Source organism: Brienomyrus brachyistius, chromosome 11 (genome assembly GCF_023856365.1).
Source record: "Brienomyrus brachyistius isolate T26 chromosome 11, BBRACH_0.4, whole genome shotgun sequence".
Taxonomy (NCBI): domain Eukaryota; kingdom Metazoa; phylum Chordata; class Actinopteri; order Osteoglossiformes; family Mormyridae; genus Brienomyrus; species Brienomyrus brachyistius.
This window is the reverse complement of record NC_064543.1, coordinates 626397-649653: the sequence shown is the minus strand read 5'-3', so window position 1 is coordinate 649653 and position 23257 is coordinate 626397. Positions and strand designations below refer to the sequence as shown.

Here is a 23257-nt window from a genome sequence, read left to right as displayed (position 1 = left end):
GAGCAAAAATGGAGGCAGAGAGTACACGTGAACAGTCGGACATCCTTACATGAAAAGAACAGCTTAAGTTCATAGCTATAAAGTAGCTTTTCCCAACCTGGTCCTCAGAGACCCACAGACAGTCCACGTTTTAGTTTTCCTGGGTGCTGAGGGGGAGCGAAAATGTGGCCTGTCTGTAGGGGAGCGAAAATGTGGCCTGTCTGTGGGTCCCCAAGGACCGGGTTGGGAAACACTTCTATATAGGATTCTCACCTGCACTCCATCTCTGAACCACAGGGCACCCGGCTAAGGCTGGCTGTGGAGGTGACCCTCTGCACAATGGCTGCATCGCCCTGGCATGTCTCTCCCAGGGTCAGCTTCTCTGTGATCTCGTTCATGCCCGTCAACTGGCCTGCGGTTAAGGACACGCCACTGCGTAACTAAGTCAGCTCCCACTGTCTGAGGCATCCTGAGTATATCAGGCCGCCTGCTCCACACTCAGCTAAATACATCACTGTGTCATTCACATGAAGATAAAATACAACCATAAAAAGCTTTTATAAAATGGGCAATTTTCATTTTTTAAATTATTCAGTTAAGCTCTAAACTCTGGAACATAAATGGTTGAAAATAATATCTGAAAATACAGGGAATAGTAGTACTCTTGCTTTGATGGTCATAATGGAAAGAAGTTACACAATCCCGCCGCAAAGGTGTGAAACAGTGGCTTGTTTTTTTGAATCGGCTCCAAGGCATCTTATTAATAGATGAAAACTCTGAGGGGTTTGCTTCTGCTATAAACAACCAAGCACATTTCTTTTACCCATGGTCTATTTTGGTTGCTCTTCATAGGTCAAAAATAGCTTTTCCATACAATACAAATAATGAAAAACATTTAACTGCATGCAGCATGTAAGGCTACGTGCTGTCGCTCTCCTGTGGCTACGTGCTGTCGCTCTCCTGTGGCTACGTGCTGTCTCCGTGTGCAGTTGCGTGCTCAGCCGTGTGCTGCGGATGTGCTGTCGCCGTGCTCTGCCTGCATGCTGTCACTGTGTGCTGTCGCCGTGCTCTGCCTGCATGCTGTCACTGTGTGCTGTAGCCGTGCTCTGCCTGCATGCTGTCACTGTGTGCTGTAGCCATGCTCTGCCTGCATGCTATCTCCGTGTGCTATCGCCATGTACAGTCACGGGCCGTTGCTGTGGACATGCTGTCGCTGTGCTCTGGCTGTGCTCTGGCCACATGCTGTTGCCATGTGCTGTCACCGTGTGGTACACTGTGCTCTGGCCACGTGCTGTTGCCATGTGCTGTCACCGTGTGGTACACTGTGCTCTGGCCACATGCTGTTACCATGTGCTGTCACCGTGTGGTACACTGTGCTCTGGCCACGTGCTGTTGCGGTGTGGTGCATTGTGCTCTGACTGTGTGCTGTGTGGCAGTTTCCCACCTAATTCTCTCAGCCCTCATTAACCAGCTTCCCTGGATCATTGCTGTTCCTACATGGCGTGCATTGCTCTGTGACAGACCGAGCCTCCTTCCCTGTGTTTCCTGTCACAGCATGCAGGTTCAAAATAACTAGCTCCCACATCTCCACCCAAATCCCACCCATGTCTCTGCCTACCCCAAGGCCCTCTCACCTTGCTCCTTCTTGAACTCATTCTCTGTCATGAACACTGGCATCATCAACTCCCCCACCGGCGGCTGAATCGTCAAGAAGAACTTCCTGGTGTGGGTGCTGGTGGGGCAGAACAGGGGACATGGAACAAATGCTGAGTCAGGACATGCACACTGCGCAGAGCCCATCACTGTAGTATAAATGTTGCACTATATATGATGTGCACAGTGATGTGTCCTTACTCACTTGCACCTCTGAGGGTCACTGTTTCGCTGTGCTATCACACATCTATTGTTCATAATTATGTATATACTGTCAGTTGGTGTTTGTACTTGGGTTGAGCTAAATGAGTAGTAATCTTCTGCACTTAACTGCTCTGGCGTGCAGCACGCGATGGACACAGGGCAGTGTGCACTTACCAGAGCTGGAAGTTGGCGGCCTGTGTGGAATCAGAGAAGTCGATCCCCATAACCACGGTGACGGTCTCACCTGGAGGCAGCACATCTGAAGACACACAGAAGGAAAATTTTAATCAAGTGCCAGTTTAAGATGTCAATGTATCTCAGGATTATCATATTTTTATAATTACAGAATATATTAACCAGGAACTGTGAATCTCATTTGGCAAATACACTATGTAGACAAAAGTATTGGGACACCTGGTCTGACCCACAGAACATGATGCCATTCTAAATCCATAGGCATCTAAATGGATTTGCCCCCCCCCCCCACCACCCTTTACAGCTGTAATAGCTGCCACTCTTCTGAGGAGACTTTCCACAAGATTTTGGAGTGTGTCTGTGGGAATTTTTGCCCATTCATCCAAAAGAGCATTTGTGAGGTCAGGCACTGATGTTGGATGTGAAGGCCTGGCTCACAATCTCTGTTCTAGTTAATCCCAAAGGTATTTGGAACCATAGCATTGAAAATGTCTTAGTAGGCTGAAGTATTAAGAGTTCCATTCTTTAGAACTAAGGGGCCCAGCCCAGCCCCTGAAAAACACCCTGATACCATTATTCCTCCTCCACCAAACATTACAGTTGGCACAGTGCAGTCAGTCAGGTAACGTTCTCCTGTCATCTGGCAAACCCAGACTCATCCAGCAGACTTACAGACAAAGAATCATTATTTGTCACTCCACAGAACACATTTCCACTGCTCCAGAGTCCAGTGGTGGTGTGCTTTACACCATTTCATCCAACGCTTGGCATTGCGCTTGGTGATGTGAGGCTCGCATGCAGCTGCTCAGCCATGGAAGCCCATTCCATGAAGCTCCTGCTGCAAATTTTTTGTACTGGCATTAATGCCAGAGGAAGCTAGGAATTCTGCAGCCACTGAGTCAACAGAACATGGGTGACTTTTACGCACCATGTGCCTCAGCACTCGGCGACCCCGCCCTGTTACTTTACGCTGTCTGCCGCTTTGGGACTTTATGCTGTTCCTAAATGCTTCCACGTTGCAATAATACCACTTACAGGAGACTGTGGAATATTTAGCAGGGAAAAAAAACAAACTGACTTATTGCAAAGCTGGTATCCTTGAATTACCTGAGCTCTATAGAACAACTCCTTCTTTCACAGATGTTTGTTAATCTGACTGCATGGCTAGGTGCTTGATTTTGTACACCTGTGACAATGGGTCCGAATTGAGAGGTGTGTCCCAATACTTTTGTCTATACAGTGTATCTGTATAGAAGCAGAGGTGAGGTATAAATGGGCAGGGCTGCCATTCCTGACCGATCTCTGGGAACTCGGCGATGCGCATTCCGGACTGCAGCTTGGGCTCCTGGATGCGCAGGTTGCGTGTCTCTGTGTCGCCGCTGTTCGTGAACTGCATCTGCACGGAGACCATGTGGGGGTCATGGCTGAAGGGCTGTCGGCTGAAGCAGTAGCTGACGGAGAGGCCCTCGCCCGTGATGCGGTGCAGCAGCTCGTAGCTCTTCACTGGGCCCGACGCAGGGCTGACGGCCTGTTGGACACGGAAGACAAAAACAGCTTCCTGTCTCATACACTCCGGCCTCAGATTTATGGCCATTTCCACACGACAAAGAATTTGCTAATGAAATGAAAGGCTTCGCTGAGGGGGTGTGGCATGCTGGCCTATCTGACCAGTAACGGCATCTCTTTGAGGAGCGCTTCGTCATTCTGTCTCCGCTACTTTGTCTCTGAAGGCACATCAATTACCGCATGGACAGTTAAATCAGGACAGACTCAAATCAATTCACAGTGACGACAGAAGTATTTTTCCTGCTAGTAAGTGTTTATTAGGCAAAAAAGCTTGTATAAGCTCTTAGCAGCTGTAAAGTCCCAGAACCAGGCTTCTGGTTCTCTGTAGGGGAAGAGCTCTGTGAGGCGTCACTTGTGTGGACAGTTAAAGGTCCGTGGCCGGTAGAGGAATCATATCGCCTTTGGGCCTAGGATCCAGGCTGACCCAGGGTTTACTTACCGCCGGGGACAGTGCAGAATCTGACAGGGACAATCCCTCAAGGTCTGTCACCAGACTGCTGGACACGAAGTTATTCACAGGGGTCACCTGTGGGGATGGCGTGGGTTCGACTGTACAGCGACAGTGACAGAGGGTTGTCAGGGCAACGGCCAGAAATGACACTTAACACTGGTCACAAATAATGCAGATTCTCAAGTGTGACTTTTTAATTCATTTCATTTCATTAATATGTATAAATATTAATGTAAATATCCTGGAATCTTGATTTAGAGAATATGTATTCCAGGTTCATGTACATTTCAACTCATTAAAAAATTTTTTATAAGAAAATATTTATAATTTGATAATAGAATTTTAGTTTTTATACAGATACACTTACAATCATCAAGGTCAAGCAGGGACATTTCCGTCTCTCTCTTCGGTTGTCTTGGTGGTGGTTTGGAGGCACAGGTCTGTGGGAAGAGTGGAGAGATTCCGGAAAAGGCTCTGTAAGCGTTTGTGATGCAGGGAACAGGGCACCTCGTCTCTGGTATGTTTTCAGTGGTTTCTGCTTCATAAATGGCAGTTCCTGTTCTAGCAGGTCAGACAGGGTGAGGGTCAAAATCCTGGATGCTAACATAGACCTTCACTGCTCTGGTGGCTTTTGAAGGCTGTCTGGCTTTGCTGGTGGCCCCCGCAAGCTGAGCTTCCCCCACCTTCTGCTTATTCCTGGTGTCTGTGTCAGACTCGGACTCCCGCTCAGACTCGCTCTCGCTGCTCTCTGAGGAGCTCTCCTCCTCCTCCTCTTCCTCCTCCTCCGACTCGGAGTCTGACGCAGCCTTGGGCCCTTTGCCCTTTGGTGGTTTCTTCCTCTCATCGCCGCTGCTGGGCTCACTGTCAGAGAGAAGGTGTCGTCTCTGAGCTGCAGCTATCTCCCCAGACAGAGCGACTACTACCAGACAAGCTGGGAACCCAACCGTGGCCATGTACTTAAACCAGCTCACGCTGCTCCCCATAGTTACTCAACACGAAAAAAAGCAGAAACACAAATTATATGAATTGAGAAACAGAATTATTAAAGTTTATACTGTACATGAACTGCAAGCCTTAACATGAGGACAATGCGATATTCTATACTAATATTCATTCTCTGCTGACTGCTCGCTTCTTAGCCAGTCATTACCTTCCCTCGCTTTCCTGTGCGCTCTTCTTGGCTCTGCTCTTACTCTTCCTCTTGTGTTTCTCCTCCTCCTCCTCCTTGTCTGACTCTGACTCGCTTTCCTCGCTGCCCGACTCTGAGCCGCTCTCCTCGCTGCCGCTGCCAGTCCCGCTGCCCGTGTCCGAGTCTGGAGGGGAAAGCGGAGGCTGGGACACGCACAAATGCCCCCCCCCACCACACACACACACACACACACACACACACACACACACACACACACACAACACCCCTGCCCATGACCTTGTACTGCGAAGGGCCCAGAGCGCATGCAGGTTAAAGCAACATGCTTCTTATGTTAAGAAAGAGGTGCTGAATATGGCAAGTAAAAAACACAAAATAAAAAACTGAAAAATCCCAAAACATAAGTAGCTGTGTAATATCCAAGGCCGGCAGGACATGCCAGACTCTGCTGTCGCTGTGGAACAATGGCCTCAGTTACCACTGTCTGCCGACTCTGTGGGTCCGGACTCCCCCTCCGAGTCCGAGTAGAAGGGCTTTTCCACCTTCTTCTCCTTTCTCTTCTCACGGCTGCTGCACTTAGTCCACTCAGGAACCTGCAGGCAGTGCAGATGTGGTCAGCACCTGCAATCTCCACGGCCTTTTTCTGTCAGATATGTAGCCTGGCACAGCCCCCCCCCCCATGACCCTGTCAGGATAAGCGCTTGGAAGATGAATGAATGAATGGATGGATGGATGGATGGATAGATAGAATAATAATAATAATAATAATAATGAGATGACAATAGTAAGGCTAAAAGCATTTCTAAACAAGTGGCCATGAGAGTCTGACCCAGGGTTGCCAAAAGCAGAATCCACCTGCGAAGAATGAGGCAACAGGTCTTTAAATTGATTGGTTCTTCTTTTTAGTGATGCAGATCTAACGCAACCAGCAATCTGAGTGCTGTTCATTCAGAGTTCAAGGACACAAGCGGCATAAAACTGAGAACCAGGTGTCACCCTCATGGCCAGTTCTGATTATTTTACCAGGAGAGCTGCAGCGGAGACATGGGTCATCATTGAAAAGTACTTAAAGTTCTCTAGATAACAGAAATGAATGCGCATGTATATAAATAGAGTAAGCCAAACAAATCACACATTAAAACCAAAGACTGCCGTATGTGGACATTCAGAACCATATAGCCACTTCTCAAAATGGCTTCTTGTCCACAAAACAATGAAATTGATACGTAATTTGAAAAGGAAGACAAGGGCAGTAAGGTAAGAGAACACTAAATACTTTCAAGGAAACAGCTTTTGGCAAATTAAGCACAAAGGCGGAGTTGTGCAGTAAGGACTGCAGAGGGTGGTAAGGAGCTGCAGTGACTGGTGCCCTGTGCTGTGCCACTGACTGACTCACTCTGGTTAAGGCTGTGACTCTTTCGAGCAGCATAATAACCTGCCAGATGGGAAAGAAAAGAATGGCATGGAATTGAAATGAATAGTCAAAGGAAAGACAGTACAGAGAAGTGCACGGTACAAAGGACGGGGGGGAGGGGGGGTTTGTCTGGCGGTCCCGCCGGCCCACGTAATTACCAGGCGGGCTTACTAGCGCGGACCTCTTTACTGAAACACACACAAGCTTTACTGCAACCACAGAAAACAGTGCAGCGGCTGGGAGACTTTCAACCTTCAATACTAAGAACTTTCTTCCTGTTATTGTGCCACAAGATGGCCCAGATGAGAGCGGTACAGCAGGCTTCCGCAGACACACCCCGGTGCCGCATGAGTCTACGAGATCAGAGCAGCAGCGTGCAAAACGCTCGCTTATGTGGCCTGAGAACAGACATGGACATAAAAGCGATTCCAAACCAGCAGCAGGTCAAGTCAGCAGTGTTTCCATGCAGCTCGGCTCTTAGCGACTAAAGCACAATATCCACTCACACCATTAGTCACTGCAAGTTAGAAACACGTCTGAAATATCTCACAGTATCATTTCACTGTATCTGTAAAAACCCATTCAGACGAAATAACAATATTCCATTTAGAACCTGACCTACAGGTACCCGTGGTAAATTCCTTCCTAATAATTATTCAATTGGTTAAGAGAAATCTGACTTTCTGAATAAGGCTTGTTTTTTCTTGAGACCACTTATTCATTAAACAGCCTTGAATGTACGTTACGGAATTTATTAAGTTGTTAAAAAAGTTAACTTCCAAAGGCGTTTTCTGCTCTGTATGTGTCTGTGTTCTGAGCCTCCCTGGCCACAGGTAAAGAGGAGGAATCAGACAGCAATCCCAAGGGGCACCTCTGGCCAGCCTCCTAGCGAGCCGATCCGCCCCCTGCTGGTGGAAATGACCTCCTGTAGCTGCAGGTCAGGGCAAAGAGAGAGACGGTCAGCGAGAGAGGAACGACACACAGGGGTGGTAGAGGGGAGGGGGGGAGAGGAGAGTCAAGGAGGGGAGGGGAGGGGAGGGGGCTTTCAGATCAGACACACAGCGCTCCGCCCTGTCTTGGCCTCACTGGGTAAAGTCTACATCGTCTACCGGACGAGACAACCCACAATGGAGGAGAGGGAAGAAAACTCTGAGAGAGGAAGCACCCTGCAGAGCAACAGCCAATCAAAACCCTCAGACACCCAATGAAGAAGCCAAACCAGAAGGTTTCAGGTATTTCGGGGATTTGAACAAAAGTTTTGATTCGATCTTGGATCTTGATTTATCAGACATGGAGATGAACAAACAGCGCAATGGACACAGACTAGGTGGCAGACCAGGCCCCTGTCTTACTCATGAAGTATTTCTCTAAGGCTGCGAGGTTTACAGAGAGTAGGACGGTTCTGGGGGTTTTGTCCTACAGAGCACAGGACAGGGCATGGTCTCCTGATGCATACTCTTCAAACGCAAGGAGATGACAGGGCCAAGCGGATTCCAGTGGACTGGAATTTCACAGCATCTTGAGCAAAGCTTGGTGTGATTCAAAAGCCATGCCGATTCAACCAGCGTAGCCTCAGCTCTCAAAGACATGACAGTATCTCTGCGTGTTTCCATGGACACCGCTTCCCCCCTTTCGTGTAGGAAGACAATCGAAAGATAAGGTGCATTCAGCTACAACCTTCACTAGAACAGGGCGCCATTATTCTGTGGAGCAGATGTTTCTCAGCATGTATCTGGGGGAAGACAATCTTACTGGATGGGCACTTGCATTTGGCAGTACTGTTCTAGAAAAGCATGGAGGTGAACAGAATATGATGCAGGCGTCAAGGGGTGCTTCCGTATGGGGTTGGTGAGACAGGAGTTGAGGGTGGACACAGACAGTGCTCCCACAGGACTGTGCAGAGAGCGTCGGCGAGTGTGGCCGGGGACACGGCCACAAGCGTTACCTCCACATTGCGCACAGACGGATCTGGGGCCACCTCGGGCCAGTCGGGCAGCTCCTGGTAACCACCGGCCTTGGCGTTCAGCAGGTGGGAGAGCGAGCCCAGCTGGAAGTGATCCCGGTCTACAACAACAACACACAGGGGCGACACTCTGCTTAGTGCTTAGCCAGCTGCTCCAGCCATTTCAGTCTATAACAAATCATTAGGCTTTCTGGCAATTTCAAAGCACGTAATCACACTCTACCGAGGTTTATCCATGATCCATATGGCCAAAACACAAAATGTTCATATTTCACTGCATTTACAGTAACGGCTAATTTAAAAATACACTCCTATTAAGTCAGCCATTATTATTGCTATTAGTATTATCATATCATATCATTATTATTATTATTATTATATTAATGCATGGTGGGAGGAAGCTAGCGAAGTGTTGGCAGGGTTGATAAGAGGCTACTCCTGAGTCTGGGTGAGCAGCCATGCATTCTCCCATATCTCTCAGCAGATGGCAGTATAGTGAGCGTAGCGTGGCTGGGCCTGAGAGGCTGGGTCTGAGAGATGGGTTCTGAGAGATGGGTTCTGAGAGGTTGGGTCTGGCTCTAAGAGCCCTCCAGAAGCTGGGGTTGCTTTAGATGCCCTTAATGTCTGGCAGCTGTAGACCAAGGATGTGCCTGGCTGGCTTAGTGACCTGCTGAAGGGCTTTTTGAAGAGCAGCCCAACCATAGGCGTAACAGCCTTTTACACACTGGGTCAGGACACTGCAACAGCCTGCCTTTAAGCATGAGGCAAGTTGGGAGAACAGTGGTTCTTGGCAGCGCTGGTACACAAAGGACTGCTTACGGAGGACTCCCTTTAGCTCTTCAAGTAGCCTGGCATTGTCTAGCAATGTTTCCATTGGCATCATGCATTTTGGTGCCTGTTTTATTCTTCCTTGCACACGAATTCTCCCAGTGCATCCGTTAGTTCTTAATTAACATAGACAGGCCACATATAGCATGAACAGGTTTAAATTAAACCTAGAATGTATGGACTGAAATTTAATCCCCTTCTATAGCATCGGCATGCTGAGTGCTCCCTCTGCTTATCGGTATGAGACGTGATGTCAGGCAAACACCTCAAGCCTTTTGAACCCTCCCTCTCAGTGAAGCCTGTCTGAGCTTTATCATACAGTCGTGGACAGACTAAGAGCCGTGCTTTCCTGCTTAGAATAACAGTACATTGGATTACGAACATGGCTGTATTTCTGAATCCTCCGCAACCTGAAAAGGCTGGAAATTGCTGACATTCATTAGCCAATTCCTGATCTACTGTTTTGCTGGGGTCACGGTCTTCAGCATAAAGTGGCCTATAAGGCTCAGAAGAACAAACAATATCAATAAACAAACAAACAAACTCTTAGAGCCGAATCGTTCACAAATGACCCATCATGCTGGGAACCGACTACCGCTATGGTTGGGACTGAAATGATGAGAAATAAACTCACCACATTGGCATTTGATTGCCGGTGTAGACGTGGCCAACGCCTAGCAAGAACCTAGCACACCTAGTCCACACCTCCTCCCCCCCTTTGCTTTTGCTGAAGTCAACCATTGTATCAGTGATGTAAGCCAAGTAGTGCGCCAGGTCAATAACAGCGTCCAGGATGTTGTGTTTACTGTCACCTCTCTGTGAAAATCGTTTTGTGCAAAGAAATTCTCTGCTGTAATTCAATGATCTTAATTAGCAACCGGGTGTTTGGTAGCAGGAGGGGCCTTGGGGGGTGGGGGGCTTCGTAGCCTGGCCTGTATCTCGTCACTCTTCCCTCACTCTTGCTCCTTTCGCTGACTGCATCACCTTCTCGCTGACATGGTAAGCCATCCATGCTCCAGTGAGCATCAGCTAATCTGGCATCTTCTTCAGTTCACAGGAAATGAGCTGAAATTTTGTTTTCTAATAAGAACTTCCTTATGTCCATATGAAATGTGTGCTCAGCACACAGACTTTAAAGACCTAAGGCTAACAGACACTAAACAAGCACACAGGACGTGCATGGCGAGGTCTTAGCCACAGCCTCTGTGCCATCATACCTATTACGGTTATATAGCTATTCTCCTCATATAGCTCTTATAACTACCAAAAATGACATAAATTGTGTATATTTATGAGGTCAGGTGAAGCATCCCACGTCAACCAATGAGATGCTTTTCAACAAGAAAGGCCCGATGACTGATTTGTAACTATTATCCCTGAGGTACGCTGATATATAAAATGTGTATATGTGGTAAAAGACCACAGCAGAGCCCGTAGCCTTAACCCTATAAAGAAGTATAATGCATACATAGGCAATTCAGGAAGCCATCTTACTTAGACGTAAAAGGCAACAGCGATCCCCTACCAAGGAGGGAGAGTGCACACAATGGCAAGGCAACAAAGATGACAGAAACCAGTGATGCTCATCCATTTTCCACTTGCTTATACAATACAGGGCTACGGTAAGCCTGGGTGCAGCGGGACCATATGAGGAGAACATGCAAGCCCCACACACAAAGTGGAACCCGACCTACCAACCCCGCACGTGTCAGACACACCCACATTAGGAGAGGATAAAGCTAAATGCTAAGGCACCAAGTGTGGGAATTACTGCGGTATGGGGGGATTTCCGAGGGGCGTTCCTGCCCTACCTTTGAAGGGAGACTCGAGCACAGGGGCTGGCTTGAGCGCCAGGAACAGCTTCTTAGCGTACTTGCTGAGCGCGCCGCTCTTGTCAGTGGGCACGATGAGCTGCCGGATGAAGCGAGCCCGGTCTCTGATATCATAGTTCTGGTCATACTTGGCCAGGTTGAGCACGTACTGAGTCAGCAGCTTGGTCTGTATGGTACACAGGAAGGAGGAACATTATAGAAAAAAACCGAGGGGAGCAGATTTAATGGCAAGTGGCAGCGCGCGTGTGTGAGTGTGTGTGTGTGTATGCAAGCGGGTATACCTATCCTTATGGGGACACAATATCAACCCTTAACATGATAAATATCTGTTTTTTCCCGTTTTTTATAAAATTCTATTTTATAAAAATCAGTGACTGCTATGAAAAAACTAAAAATGCAAAAACTCTTGTATTTTGTTCAGTTCCTCATGGTTAGGTTAGGGCTGGGTTAGGGTTAAGGCTGTAAGGCTGTCATTGTTGTGATAAGGGTTTTTACCATAGGAACAGAGAGTCCCCATAAACATATGAATACAAACGTGTGTGTGTGTGTGTGTGTGTGTGTGTGTGTACATGCCTGTGCATGCATGGTATCACCCCATGAATATTCCCACAATGACAGACAAGGCCCATCCAGAGAAAATGCAGGCTGCAGATTACATGCCCAGAGCTCCAGATTGTGCCACGAGATTAAAGGCAAATACTTCACTGCCCTGCATCCCCTGCTTCTGATCGCCACACCCTGGCATTTTCACAGTAATTATCCTCGCCCCTGAAGTTGACGTCACTGCTCAACTGTTAAAATAATGTGCTGCTGTTTTACGAGGGTCTATTATGGCTGAGAGTCTCAATTTCAGGACCATAGACAGCTCTATGCAGGGCCTTCATGGAAGAGCAAAGCGTGAGGCTTTAATGCTGAAAAGAGCTGAAGGTCACCTGCTGCGTCATTCTCCGAGACACAGACAGGTTGTTGTGCAGCCTGTCCAATTTTGCATTTAAAATAAAACCAGATTTATCGCAGTAATGCTGACGGAAGTCAGCTCTGCCGCACACAAGGCCCTTGATCATAAAGTGCACTCGGCACATTAAAGTTACAGAGCGCTCTGGCTAATTACACTGACGGTTTACCCTGCCTCTGCAGGATGCTAGCATTTGGGATGGCAACCAAGCGAAACTGAGGAACAGAAGACACGAACAGTAGAGAGAGGCTATAAAAACAGACAAACAAGCCCTCCACCTGTCTCGCTGGATTCCAGCACGTTACACGGGTTTGATTTACACCATATGGCCGCTTCAACCTTTCCTTGATGAGGATCTAGAATAATCTGCTTTCCCCCTGTGTTTTTCTCTGTGCTACCTATCCAAACGATGTTTTTCACTCTTTTTAAACCACAATACAAAACACAACTTAAACCAAAGCCAATGTCTCCTTAGGACACTGTTCCATTCACCTGCTTGGAGTTGGTCAGGTACAGCTTGGCAGCCAGATTGAGGACCTGCAGCTTGACGATGTCCTCCTCATTGGTGAAGGACTTGGCCATCTTCCTCAGCACATCGGGAGCGATTTTCGGGATGTGCTCGCAGTACTCACCGATGAGCCATAGAATACTGGCCCGGGCCATGGGGACCTGGTCACCGGGGAGAAGGTGTGCGACTGGTGAGGACTAGAAACCCTGGGATGAACTCAGAGGCCTAATTAATGGAAGACAGCTTCAGCTGAGACCCTTTAATGGGCGGCCACCCCACCTCCAGCCCTGGGAATTTGTATGGTGTTCATATTATGGTTTTATTCTCTTACTTGTTTAATTAAAACCATTATATGGTCAGGAGTTGGTGTCACATTCATACACGTATGCTATGACTCAGAGACCCACAGACAAAGGTGGGACCTTCTCCCCACTGCTCACTGTCCTGTTCGCTCGGTGGCTGAGCCGACCAGTGACACCCAGCCACCATACCTGGATGTTGTCCGTCAGCTTGGCCATGTGCTTGATGATGTCACTGTGCCTCTCCGGCTGCATCTGCAGAAGCTTCTTAATCACCACAACTGACTCGGCCACCACCAGCTCTGTGACAAAGGGGCGCAGAAGGCATGACACCCCATGTCACGTCACTCCGCTGGAAGCTTGGAGGACTTGGCCGGGAAAACTCACCATCCCGGTTGGACAGCAGCTGAACCAGCCCGTTGAGACAAGTGTCCCTAACCTCCCCGATGCTGGTGGCACAGCGGCCAATCGCTTGGATGGTGGCAGCAACAAAGTCTTTGTCCATGCTTTTGATATAAGTCTACAACCAGAGGAATGGAAGCGGCACATTACACAGAATGTGCATGTGTATACAGAATATAAAAATGGCACGTAATGTACATAAAGGTTTTTAAAACAAATATAACTATGTAAAACATCATGAACGAATGTGTTGTTACGTAGTCTGAAAAAGAAATCGAAATGCTAAAAATATTTCTAAATAATTTGCCAAACCTGAAATTCTCTCAGAATAGTGGATATGTTGGTTTCATTTGCCAGGTTGGTCAAAACTTCTAACTGCAAATACAACAAATAAGTCTGGTCATCATGTGTAAACAAATCCATTCATCCAACCATCCGCCTATAATTTAAGAGGTTAAGGGGGCCTGATAATTTACAGTGGTGGCACCTGAATACATTTGGCTACTGAGGGTGTCACTAATGGACCCTATGAATAACTCACTGGTACCAATGTATCTCACCCACAATCTACAATACACCTACAATTACCTTGAGGACCTTGATCTGGGTCGGGTCTGTGGACCGGATATAGAAGCTCTTCAGATAGGGTTCAAACATCCCCTTTGAAAAGAAAGACACACACATTTTCTTTTATATATGGAAGTCAACTTCACTTTTACAACATAACTACAAAACTCTCACTCGAAAAGTCAATTCAAAGGGGCAACTTGATAAGTACATTCACAGTATTTTTGTGTTTCAAAATGAATTCTCCTAAGAGCCTGAGCGTGTAAATCAATTGCTCATAAATGAAAATTCTACTTACTCTTCGCTTGATGGACATGGTTGCCACATTCTGCAACACGACGTACTGGACTTCACTGTCGGATAAGTATAGCATTCAGTAATCTCGCTTCACTTAGGGGTGACGGCCTGCTTTACTACAAAGTCACTGGACTGAATAAATTCGACAGAATATGTACCAGTGACTACTAAACACACCAAACAATGCAGGAGTCCATGAAAAGCTATATTTTAACAGAGCTGCTGCATCGTTTACTGCTGAATTCTCCCTTAGTAAACGTCCGCTCCTATATTTCAGTACATTGACTGTGAAATTGTTTGTTGCAGAAGAGTTTCGGCTTTAATCTCAGTCCCTCCTTCACACTTACGGACAAACAAACGACGAAGGAAACCCCAGCAGAGACAGTTTACGGTATCATTACAATCAAAACCCCCATGACGTTCTGCAGACCTCATCCCAGTAAGAGAGCAGCAAGCTGGCCGACAGCTGGGAAGGGAAGGGTAACCAGTGGCTTTCGTGTTTTTCAACATCTTAACATTGTGTGTCGCCCTTATGAAATTGTGCCCCTCACAGCACCTACCTGTGGCTCCTCATGAGGCGAACCAGGGCCTTGGCGATGACCCCAACTTCTGCTTTGGGGGCCAAGTGGAAGTACAGCTGGGCCACAGCCATCACCACCTGGGGATAGATGGTAAAAGGATGAAGCTTGTCTGGGGCTGGTACTCCTTCAGACCAGGATCAGGTGGCACTTACGGCTGCATTACGGCTCTGCAGAAGGGGCTTGGTGTTGCGTAGCAACAGCCTGTGGTCGGGGTCCATCACATAGGGCTTCCTTTTGGCCACCAGGGCGGCAGCTTCCACCTTTTCCTCCTTCCCCTCGTCTTCATCGGAGCCGTAGAAGGTCTTCTCCGTGCCCTCCTCCAACAGGGACTCCTGCTCGGAGAGGGGAGGAGATTACGGGGGTGATCCCCTCTGAGTGGGCACGATGGGGAGGTGGGCACACTCACGTTGGCATTGGGGTTGAGGAACTGCGTGCGGGCGTAACGTGTGAGCATGTTGATGATCACCACCTGGCCCCATTCCTCCACATCGATCAGCAGGTTGCAGAGCTTGCGGTAGTTCTTGTGGATGAGGTCGATACGCTCAGGACAGACTTCCTCGAATGCCATCACCACGCTCCCCGCCACCAGCTGCGGGCGCAGAGAGGGACGATAAGCAGCCTGACCTTTCACCTCCAGGCAAAATTCAAACATACAGTATCAGAACAGCAATGCTTTAAAGATTACATTTACGTATTACTGTAATTGAATGTAATAAAACCAAAGTATATTTAAGGATTAAAATATCAGATATGAATGTCATCTGATAATTTTATTTGTGGATTTAGTCGATTTACTTTTCTGTTTAGACATTAATATTATTCATGTGTGCAGTTTTGAAAACATAATGCATCAATATGTTGAGTAAGTTATACATTTTTGCCTTGTTCACATATTTTTTGTATAACTGCATCAGTTACAATAAATGTGAATAAAAAGTAACACAATCATTCCAATGTGACAAAATACAGCGTTCTTCATCCATCTTACACCATACTCCAATACAGATCTGTGGGGGTGTCTATTCCAGGCATCACATGACACAATAAAAAACACCCCGGATTAAATGACAGTCCACTGCAGAGCAGGCAAACAGCAGTTTAGAAACACCACACTACACACATGCACGTCACTGTACTATAGGAGGAAACCCAGCAGGAGCACGCAAACTGCACACGCACACACACACACAGAGGAGCAGCAGACATGGGAGCTCACACGCCGGGGTGTGAGGTGATGGCAGTATCCACTGAGCCAGCACACTGCCGGCCCTTGGTTCCTGTTTGATGATTTCAGTCAGCAAAAAAAGAGCCAAAAAATAACCCATCTCAATGGGGTTAATGAGAGTGAAATGATTTCTCTTTATTTTACCACATATGTGTCATTCCAAAAGCTGTAACCCAAAGACAGCTAATATAGGCTTACATTAAGGACACAGAAATACATCCACGAACACACAATACACCAAAAAAACAAATATCTCGTGACAAACAGCGGCTCAACGTTCATAAAATATTATATCATACCAAATATTAATTAGATCAGTGTTTCCCAACCGGCTCCCCAGACAGCTCACGTTTTTGCTCCCTACCAGACAGCTCACATTTTTACTCCCTCGCAGCTGGTCTGCGCGTGGGTCCTCGAGGACCCAGCTGAGACACTGAATGAGACATTGGCCATAAATATGGCAGAGCGTTTGAATCAGAAGATTTCCTTACCGTGGTTTTGTCAGCGAGGAGTTTTTCGATCACTTCGATCAACTGGTCTTTCTGGTCTGGGTCTAAGCTAAACATGGTGAGAACGAGGAGGGATACAGTTTAACAAGATGCGTTAAGAGAGCAGAGGAAGGAGTATCAGGTGTGGATGGAATGCCAGGCCCCAGCCAGCTGACATGCCGCACGCACACACACACGCAAATAGATGCTGTCAACGGAAGATTCCTAAAGCAAAACTGTGCAAAACTGTTATCAGCATTAGGTCGAACATGCAGTCTTTAAGGCAGTGGTCTTCAACAGGAAATGCAGTGGGTTCGTGAATCATTGGCAACACATTTTTGTGAAATTGAATAAAATATGTCTGCTAAATAAATATTAGATAATCTCAAACCAGAAATAAGTCAAACCAATGATAAATAAGCACTCTCACATGCTCTATGGATTACACAAACTAGCCTGGTTGTCATCCAGATTCCTTATTCAGCTCAAATGCTGGCACAAGTGCACCATTGGAACAGCAGAGAATAACGTAATGTAAGCTGAAAACACAATGTAAAATTCACGGGGGGGGGGGGCATGCAAATTTAAAAAGAATTTGCGCACAATATTGAATACAACAGTTTGTGATCCTGAAGATTCATTGTGCCCGCCCGTGAATGTGGCCTGTGCCCGCCCGTGAATGTGGCCTGTGCCAGCCCGTGAATGTGGCCTGTGCCCGCCCGTGAATGTGGCCTGTGCCCGCCCGTGAATGTGGCCTGTGCCCGCCCGTGAATGTGGCCTGTGCCAGCCCGTGAATGTGGCCTGTGCCCGCCCGTGAATGTGGCCTGTGCCAGCCCGTGAATGTGGCCTGTGCCCGCCCGTGAATGTGGCCTGTGCCAGCCCGTGAATGTGGCCTGTGCCCGCCCGTGAATGTGGCCTGTGCCCGCCCGTGAATGTGGCCTGTGCCAGCCCGTGAATATGGCCTGTGCCTGCCACTTTTCTCCTGGCCCATTTTCACAGCTCTGTTCAGTCTTCGAGTTTCTGACGTAGTTAAAAAAAACTCACACACACTGCTATTAATTAACTCCTTCATTAGTGCACGAGGGGCAGTATGGTGGTGCAGTGGTTAGCACTGTTGCCTCACACCTCTAGGACCTGAGTTCGAGTCTCCGCCTGGGTCACATGTGTGTGGAGTTCGCATGTTCTCCCCATGTCGTCGTGGGGTTTCCTCCAGGTACTCCAGTTTCCCCCCACAGTCCAAAAACATGCTGAGGCTAATTGGAGTTGCTAAATTGCTGGTTTTAAACAGTGCAGCCTGCACGCGTGGGTGTGTGCGTGTGTATGGTTGTTGGACTTGATATTACCAGCCAAATTTTTTATTTTAAAATCTCGATATCACATATTACGTTTCTTAGATATCCCAGACCTATGGAAAATGCAGACAATTTAAGTTTACTTTTTTTGTACTCTGTTGATTCATATAAACTATGTTTACATAATTAGAAAGCAATATTTTAACGCTGACGGCTGGTACATTTAAGTTTGAAGCATATGATCACCATGTGATGCCAACTGGAAAGGAAGGGGGCTGGGCTAAAGTAGAGCGAACCACAAGTTACTGCAAGGGAGCCTACATGGTCCGCTGAGCTTGGGAGATTATACTTTAAGTCAGGAGAAATCTTATGAAACTTAATTATTAATAATGTTGAGTTTGATTTACATTTACGTTGCTCAAAACTAGGGTGGAAACCCAAAGGCAGGGCCAGCAGTTGGCTTCCGATGCCGTCCGCCCATCCACCACTGGGTAGGGGAGGCCCCCACGATAATATGTGCCCAAGCCTAGTACAGACACACACAGTTTACAGACTGACTATAGAGACAGAACTGCATGGGTCATGCCAAGGCTGCCCAATTCCAGTACTGGAAGGTCAGAATTCAACAGTCTGCAGATTTCTCTACTCAAACACTTATTATAACTCGGGTAATTAGCTGTGTGTTTGAGCAGGGAAATCTACAAACTGTGTTGGATTCTGGCCCTCCAGGACTGGAATTGGGAAACCCTGCTTTACACGGCTGAAGCCAGTTAGATCAAAAACATGCACACCTACCGTCCTACAATCAACACTACAGATACTACTTCTGATTGGATCCATTTCCAATTTTTCTCTTTCTGACATTTTTGCCTTGTTTTTATTTGACGACGAAAGTGTTGGTACATTTCATCATAGTTTTTGGCATCGTAAATCAATTTTTATTATCGTTCCATTTTCCTAAATTAAAAATCTTTATTGACAAATAGTTTTCGTCAACAAAATGACCACTGACTGCAGGTGGGGGGGGCTGTGGGGGGCTCGTACCTGTAGAGCTTAGGGATGGCGTGGGCGGCGGTCTTGCGTACATAGGGCGACATGTCGGAGGCAGCCTCCCTGATGGCGAGCATCATGATGGGCACGATGATGGTGACCCTGATGCTGGAGAGGACCCGCAGAGCACTGGCTCGGATCAGCTGGTTCGGGTCCTGGAGACAGAAAAGGCAGGCATGCTGCTGGTATCGCGCCCAGATCAATATGGCCAGGGATTCATCCCTGGAATTGCTGTTGTTGCTGTTTAAGACCGAACATTTTCACTAATTTCTTTCTGCATTTTTATACCAGTAAAATAAAATCAACAGTTACTCCTGTTTTTATGGGTTTCCACTTATTTTCTTTTACCCCACAAAACAGCAAAGATATTCATCAAAAACTTAAATTTATGCACAAATCATTCTTGATGCTTGATGATGTAAATCAATCAAGGTACAATTATGATGAACATACAAATACTGAGACAGATTGTCACAGACATTATTTACTTTGACTTCAGGTCTTACATTAATATCTATTTAGCAGACACTTCTGTCCAAAGCAAAGTATACGAGTGATAATCAGAGATCAGGGTCAGCCACCATCCCTGAAGCAACTGGGCTTAACCCTCTGGGAACTAGGGGTAGGGACACACTTCACTGACTGGGACATGATCACACATTTCTTTCAATATCAGAAACTTAATTCATGGCAAATAAATTATATCTTAATTTTAATATATATTGTAAATATGCCAGATTTGTGTTAAATTTGTCATCTGACATCAAAGTACAGACATTGCAAAATGCAGTCTGGAACACTTGCAGAAACATTATAAAAGTACATAGTAAGCAATGGTGCCAGTTTGTTTTGATCCCAGATATCTGATCACCAAAGTCTTGGCTACATGAAGATGACTAAATGGCATAGTCGCAACATCCATCCATCCATTTTCCAAACCGCTTATCCTACTGGGTCGCAGAGCCTGCCCCGGAAGCAATGGGAACGAGGCAGGGAACAACCGAGGATGGGGAGCCAGCCCATCGCAGGGCACACTCACACACCATTCACTCACACATGCACTCCTACGAGCAATTTAGCAAGTCCAATTAGCCTCAGCATGTCTTTGGACTGTGGGGGAAAACCGGAGCACCCAGAGGAAACCCCACGACGACATGGGGAGAACATGCAAACTCCGCACACATGTGACCCAGGCGGAGACTCGAACCCGGGTAGTTGCAACATTCAGCGGGATAAATAAATAAGAAAAACCTCACTTTTCCATTGAATATGTAGGAGCCCTAATGTGCATGCACGAGCCATTCACACCTGGCCAATCCCCCCCCCCTTTATGGTGCTGATGGGGATGTATCTGGATCGCGTTTCACTGTTGCATTGTTCATCAAATTAACATGCGAAACCAATTTGAATACGTGGTAAGGATGGTCTCCCATAATCCTCTGCGCAGACGTTCTCTATGCAAGTAATAGAGTTTAAAGATTCTTTCTTCCAAACACTTGGAATGACTTTTCCCAGTTGCAACCTTTCGTTTTGTGGGCAGTGGCGGCTTAATGGTTAAGGAACTGCACTTGTAATTGAAAGATTCAAAGGTTCGAATCCCCGACCAGCAAGGCACCGCTGAGGTACCCTGAGCAAGGTACCGCCCCCAAGCACTGCTCCCCAGTGCTGAATTAGCTGCCCCCTGCTGTGTCACGTTGTCACATATGGGTTAAATGCAGAGAACACATTTCGTTGTTGTGTGCTGTGGTGTGTCAACAATGACAATTAATCACTAAATTCTAATGGGGCTATTTAGAATGCGAATAGTGATCTTCAAGGTGAGAGTGGCACGACACGCCCCCGATGCAGGTAGAACACAGAATGGTGACAATGTTGACTTTTTTGCAGATTTAACCTAATTTTAAGAACTTTAATACATCCAACAATAGACTATTTGAAAAGACAGATTACAGATTTAATTTTTTTCATAATTCTACATAAAAATTTCAGCGAGATATAAACTGAAATAGACCTGAAAAATATGCGGCATCACTTACGATGCGCTCGTCCCCAGAAGGTTAAGGGCCATGTTCAAGGGCCCAACAATGAAGTCACTCTGCCAGCCACAGGATTTGAACTCACGACCTTCTGGTCACGGGTCCAGAGCCACACACCACCCTTCTCTGACAGAGGACAGAAGCCAAGTGTAAATTTGTTCTGTACCTCTGTCTCTTCAATCTGACTAATGATCAACAGCATGGAATTATTGCTAAAAATAGCTGGAGTGACATTAGAACGTCCTCTTTGTGATCTGGGATGAGCAGATATAAATGCAGGTAGGCCTCTGTGGGAGATGACGCGTTCTTTCCAGAGCATCAGGCGAGACGAACGTCTGTGATGACGAGGCCCTTGTGTGTTTCAGGGACAGCCCTGGAGACACAGACGCCTCGGAGGGTTTTGTTTTCAGCCCCTCAGTGCACAAAGAACAAAATCGCTTCAGGGAAAACAGCTACAAATCGTGCAACATCCAGTTTTGCACTAACCTCTCTGAGGAAGCCACAGGAAATCATTTACCGTACCCTGTAATCTTCAGTGGGTTACAAACAAAATATATTGGAAAAAAAAATCACAATTAGGAATGTGTGTGATTGATTGTTTTATCTGCTAGTCGTTTCATTCAAAATGTGATCAGTATCCTGACATTCCACATACAAGCCATTCTTAAGATTATTTAACTGCAAGACTGACCTTTAACCCCCTCTGGAAGGTGGAGATAGAGAGCAGTGCAAGGTCCTGCTGCTCCTCAGCATATCGGACCAAATACACATAGACCAGCTTCTTCACCTGGAGCGAAAGGGACAAACCCAGGCAATCACAGACCAGAATTTTCATCATTTTCACCTTTTTGTTACAAAGAGAAATTGGAGAAAAAGCTCTTCGACCCTGAAGAGGAATGTAAAACTTCCTAATCTTTTCCAACGTGAAACACGGTCATAATTTTGGAAAAATAGCATCTATAAATTTTTGCCAAGACATAATAAAATAGTGCTACAACACAGGTCATCGTATCTGGAAAATGGCCAACAGCAGAATGCATTATTTTAAGTGTTACACTCAGTCACTAATAATTTGGCAGGAAACAGACATGCGAAATAGGTCAGAAATGCTCAAGAGCTCACCTCGATATTCTTACAGGCCACGTTCTTCACCACTGCAGGGAAGAGGTCTGAAGCATTTTTCCCCCTGGCTATCATCTAAAGAAAATGCACAAATCGGTAAGCAGCTCCGACTGACGACTATATCCTCACAATAATCTCCAGCAGGAGCAAACTTGTTTACAGTCAAATGGAGCATGTTAACAAGCAAGAGGAATTAGGAAGAAATACATTCACACTTACTGTTATATTTTTACACTTTATTTATTTAGCAAATGCTTTTTCCAAAGCATACATGTACTTACAACATAAAAAATGTGAAAGCAGGGCACTGTAAGATGTCTGAGTTTACACAAGCCAGTCTGACTTTGAGAAGCTTGAATAGGGACCTTCTTAGTGAATAAGTGACTTGTCTGCACTCCTGAAGTTGGAAGGTTAACACATAAAAATGCAAGACCTCCACTGAGGCAGTGCTCTACAATGTTTTACCATGTCCTTTATAGTTTGAGCACCACTAGAAAATATATTGATCTTTCCTGCTATAAATACATTTCTCTGAAATAAATAATTCAGCCATATGCACCTTTAAAAAGATTCAGTTGACGAATATTTAACACCGGATGGTTCATTCCCATTCAACTGCCACATTAATGAATCTGCAGCCGTCTTAGCAATCTTCCCTGGTGTGTCAAGAGGTTCAAAGTACAACAGATTAATTGAGGTCACCTGTCAACATGAAGCATATTTCAGAACTAATAGTCTAACTGACCACTGGTCTAATTGACACTTGCTAAAAGACTTCCTATTCCCTTGCTGTTCATTACTTCTGACAAAATACTGTGCTTTAATTAAAGCTGAATTGCCATTAATTAATTAGTAGAGCTTTTACATTCATATAATGTGCACACACAAGTTTAAAACAGAACAATTAGGATTTCGAATTAACAAGTATAATTTATTAAATGACAGTCAAATTCATGGCCTTAATCATGACCCCTGACCCTTGTCAGTCCTAAGCATAATCAGGCTAAGGGATGAGCGCTTTGTAAGCTGTACCTGCTGGCCAGTGTTCCCATGGTGCCAATGCAGCTGGTTCCCTACCAGTACTCAAATGACCCCAAACAGTAACTGCAGCCTTCAACTACCTTTGCTGCTCCTGTGCCTCCCACCTTCACTGTTGTCCACTGGTTAATGGCATCCTGTTTATTTGCTCGTGTCGAATTACTA

The 23257-nt window shown here is 46.3% G+C and overlaps 1 protein-coding gene across 3 annotated transcripts in view; it reads right to left on the bottom strand.

The window, feature by feature from the left end:
• The window catches only part of LOC125704179 (AP-3 complex subunit beta-2-like), a 38945-nt gene that overhangs the window by 2138 nt on the left and 13550 nt on the right, over positions 1 to 23257 (bottom strand). For 2 of the 3 annotated variants that reach the window (XM_048969532.1, XM_048969534.1), the window contains exons 3-27: positions 22055 to 22129; positions 21624 to 21719; positions 18891 to 19051; positions 16558 to 16624; positions 15248 to 15430; positions 14994 to 15173; positions 14821 to 14918; positions 14262 to 14316; positions 13985 to 14056; positions 13709 to 13771; positions 13382 to 13514; positions 13187 to 13296; positions 12680 to 12856; positions 11212 to 11398; positions 8555 to 8673; positions 6592 to 6630; positions 5674 to 5788; positions 5199 to 5361; positions 4732 to 4909; positions 4416 to 4488; positions 4037 to 4146; positions 3328 to 3559; positions 2011 to 2095; positions 1614 to 1711; positions 253 to 391 (exon numbers count right to left, since the gene is read on the bottom strand). In XM_048969532.1, the coding sequence (XP_048825489.1) occupies positions 253 to 391; positions 1614 to 1711; positions 2011 to 2095; positions 3328 to 3559; positions 4037 to 4146; positions 4416 to 4488; positions 4732 to 4909; positions 5199 to 5361; positions 5674 to 5788; positions 6592 to 6630; positions 8555 to 8673; positions 11212 to 11398; positions 12680 to 12856; positions 13187 to 13296; positions 13382 to 13514; positions 13709 to 13771; positions 13985 to 14056; positions 14262 to 14316; positions 14821 to 14918; positions 14994 to 15173; positions 15248 to 15430; positions 16558 to 16624; positions 18891 to 19051; positions 21624 to 21719; positions 22055 to 22129 (3008 nt within the window). The remainder of the gene's footprint in view (positions 1 to 252; positions 392 to 1613; positions 1712 to 2010; positions 2096 to 3327; positions 3560 to 4036; positions 4147 to 4415; positions 4489 to 4731; positions 4910 to 5198; positions 5362 to 5673; positions 5789 to 6591; positions 6631 to 8554; positions 8674 to 11211; positions 11399 to 12679; positions 12857 to 13186; positions 13297 to 13381; positions 13515 to 13708; positions 13772 to 13984; positions 14057 to 14261; positions 14317 to 14820; positions 14919 to 14993; positions 15174 to 15247; positions 15431 to 16557; positions 16625 to 18890; positions 19052 to 21623; positions 21720 to 22054; positions 22130 to 23257) is intronic. The other variant, XM_048969533.1, reaches the window with a different exon arrangement.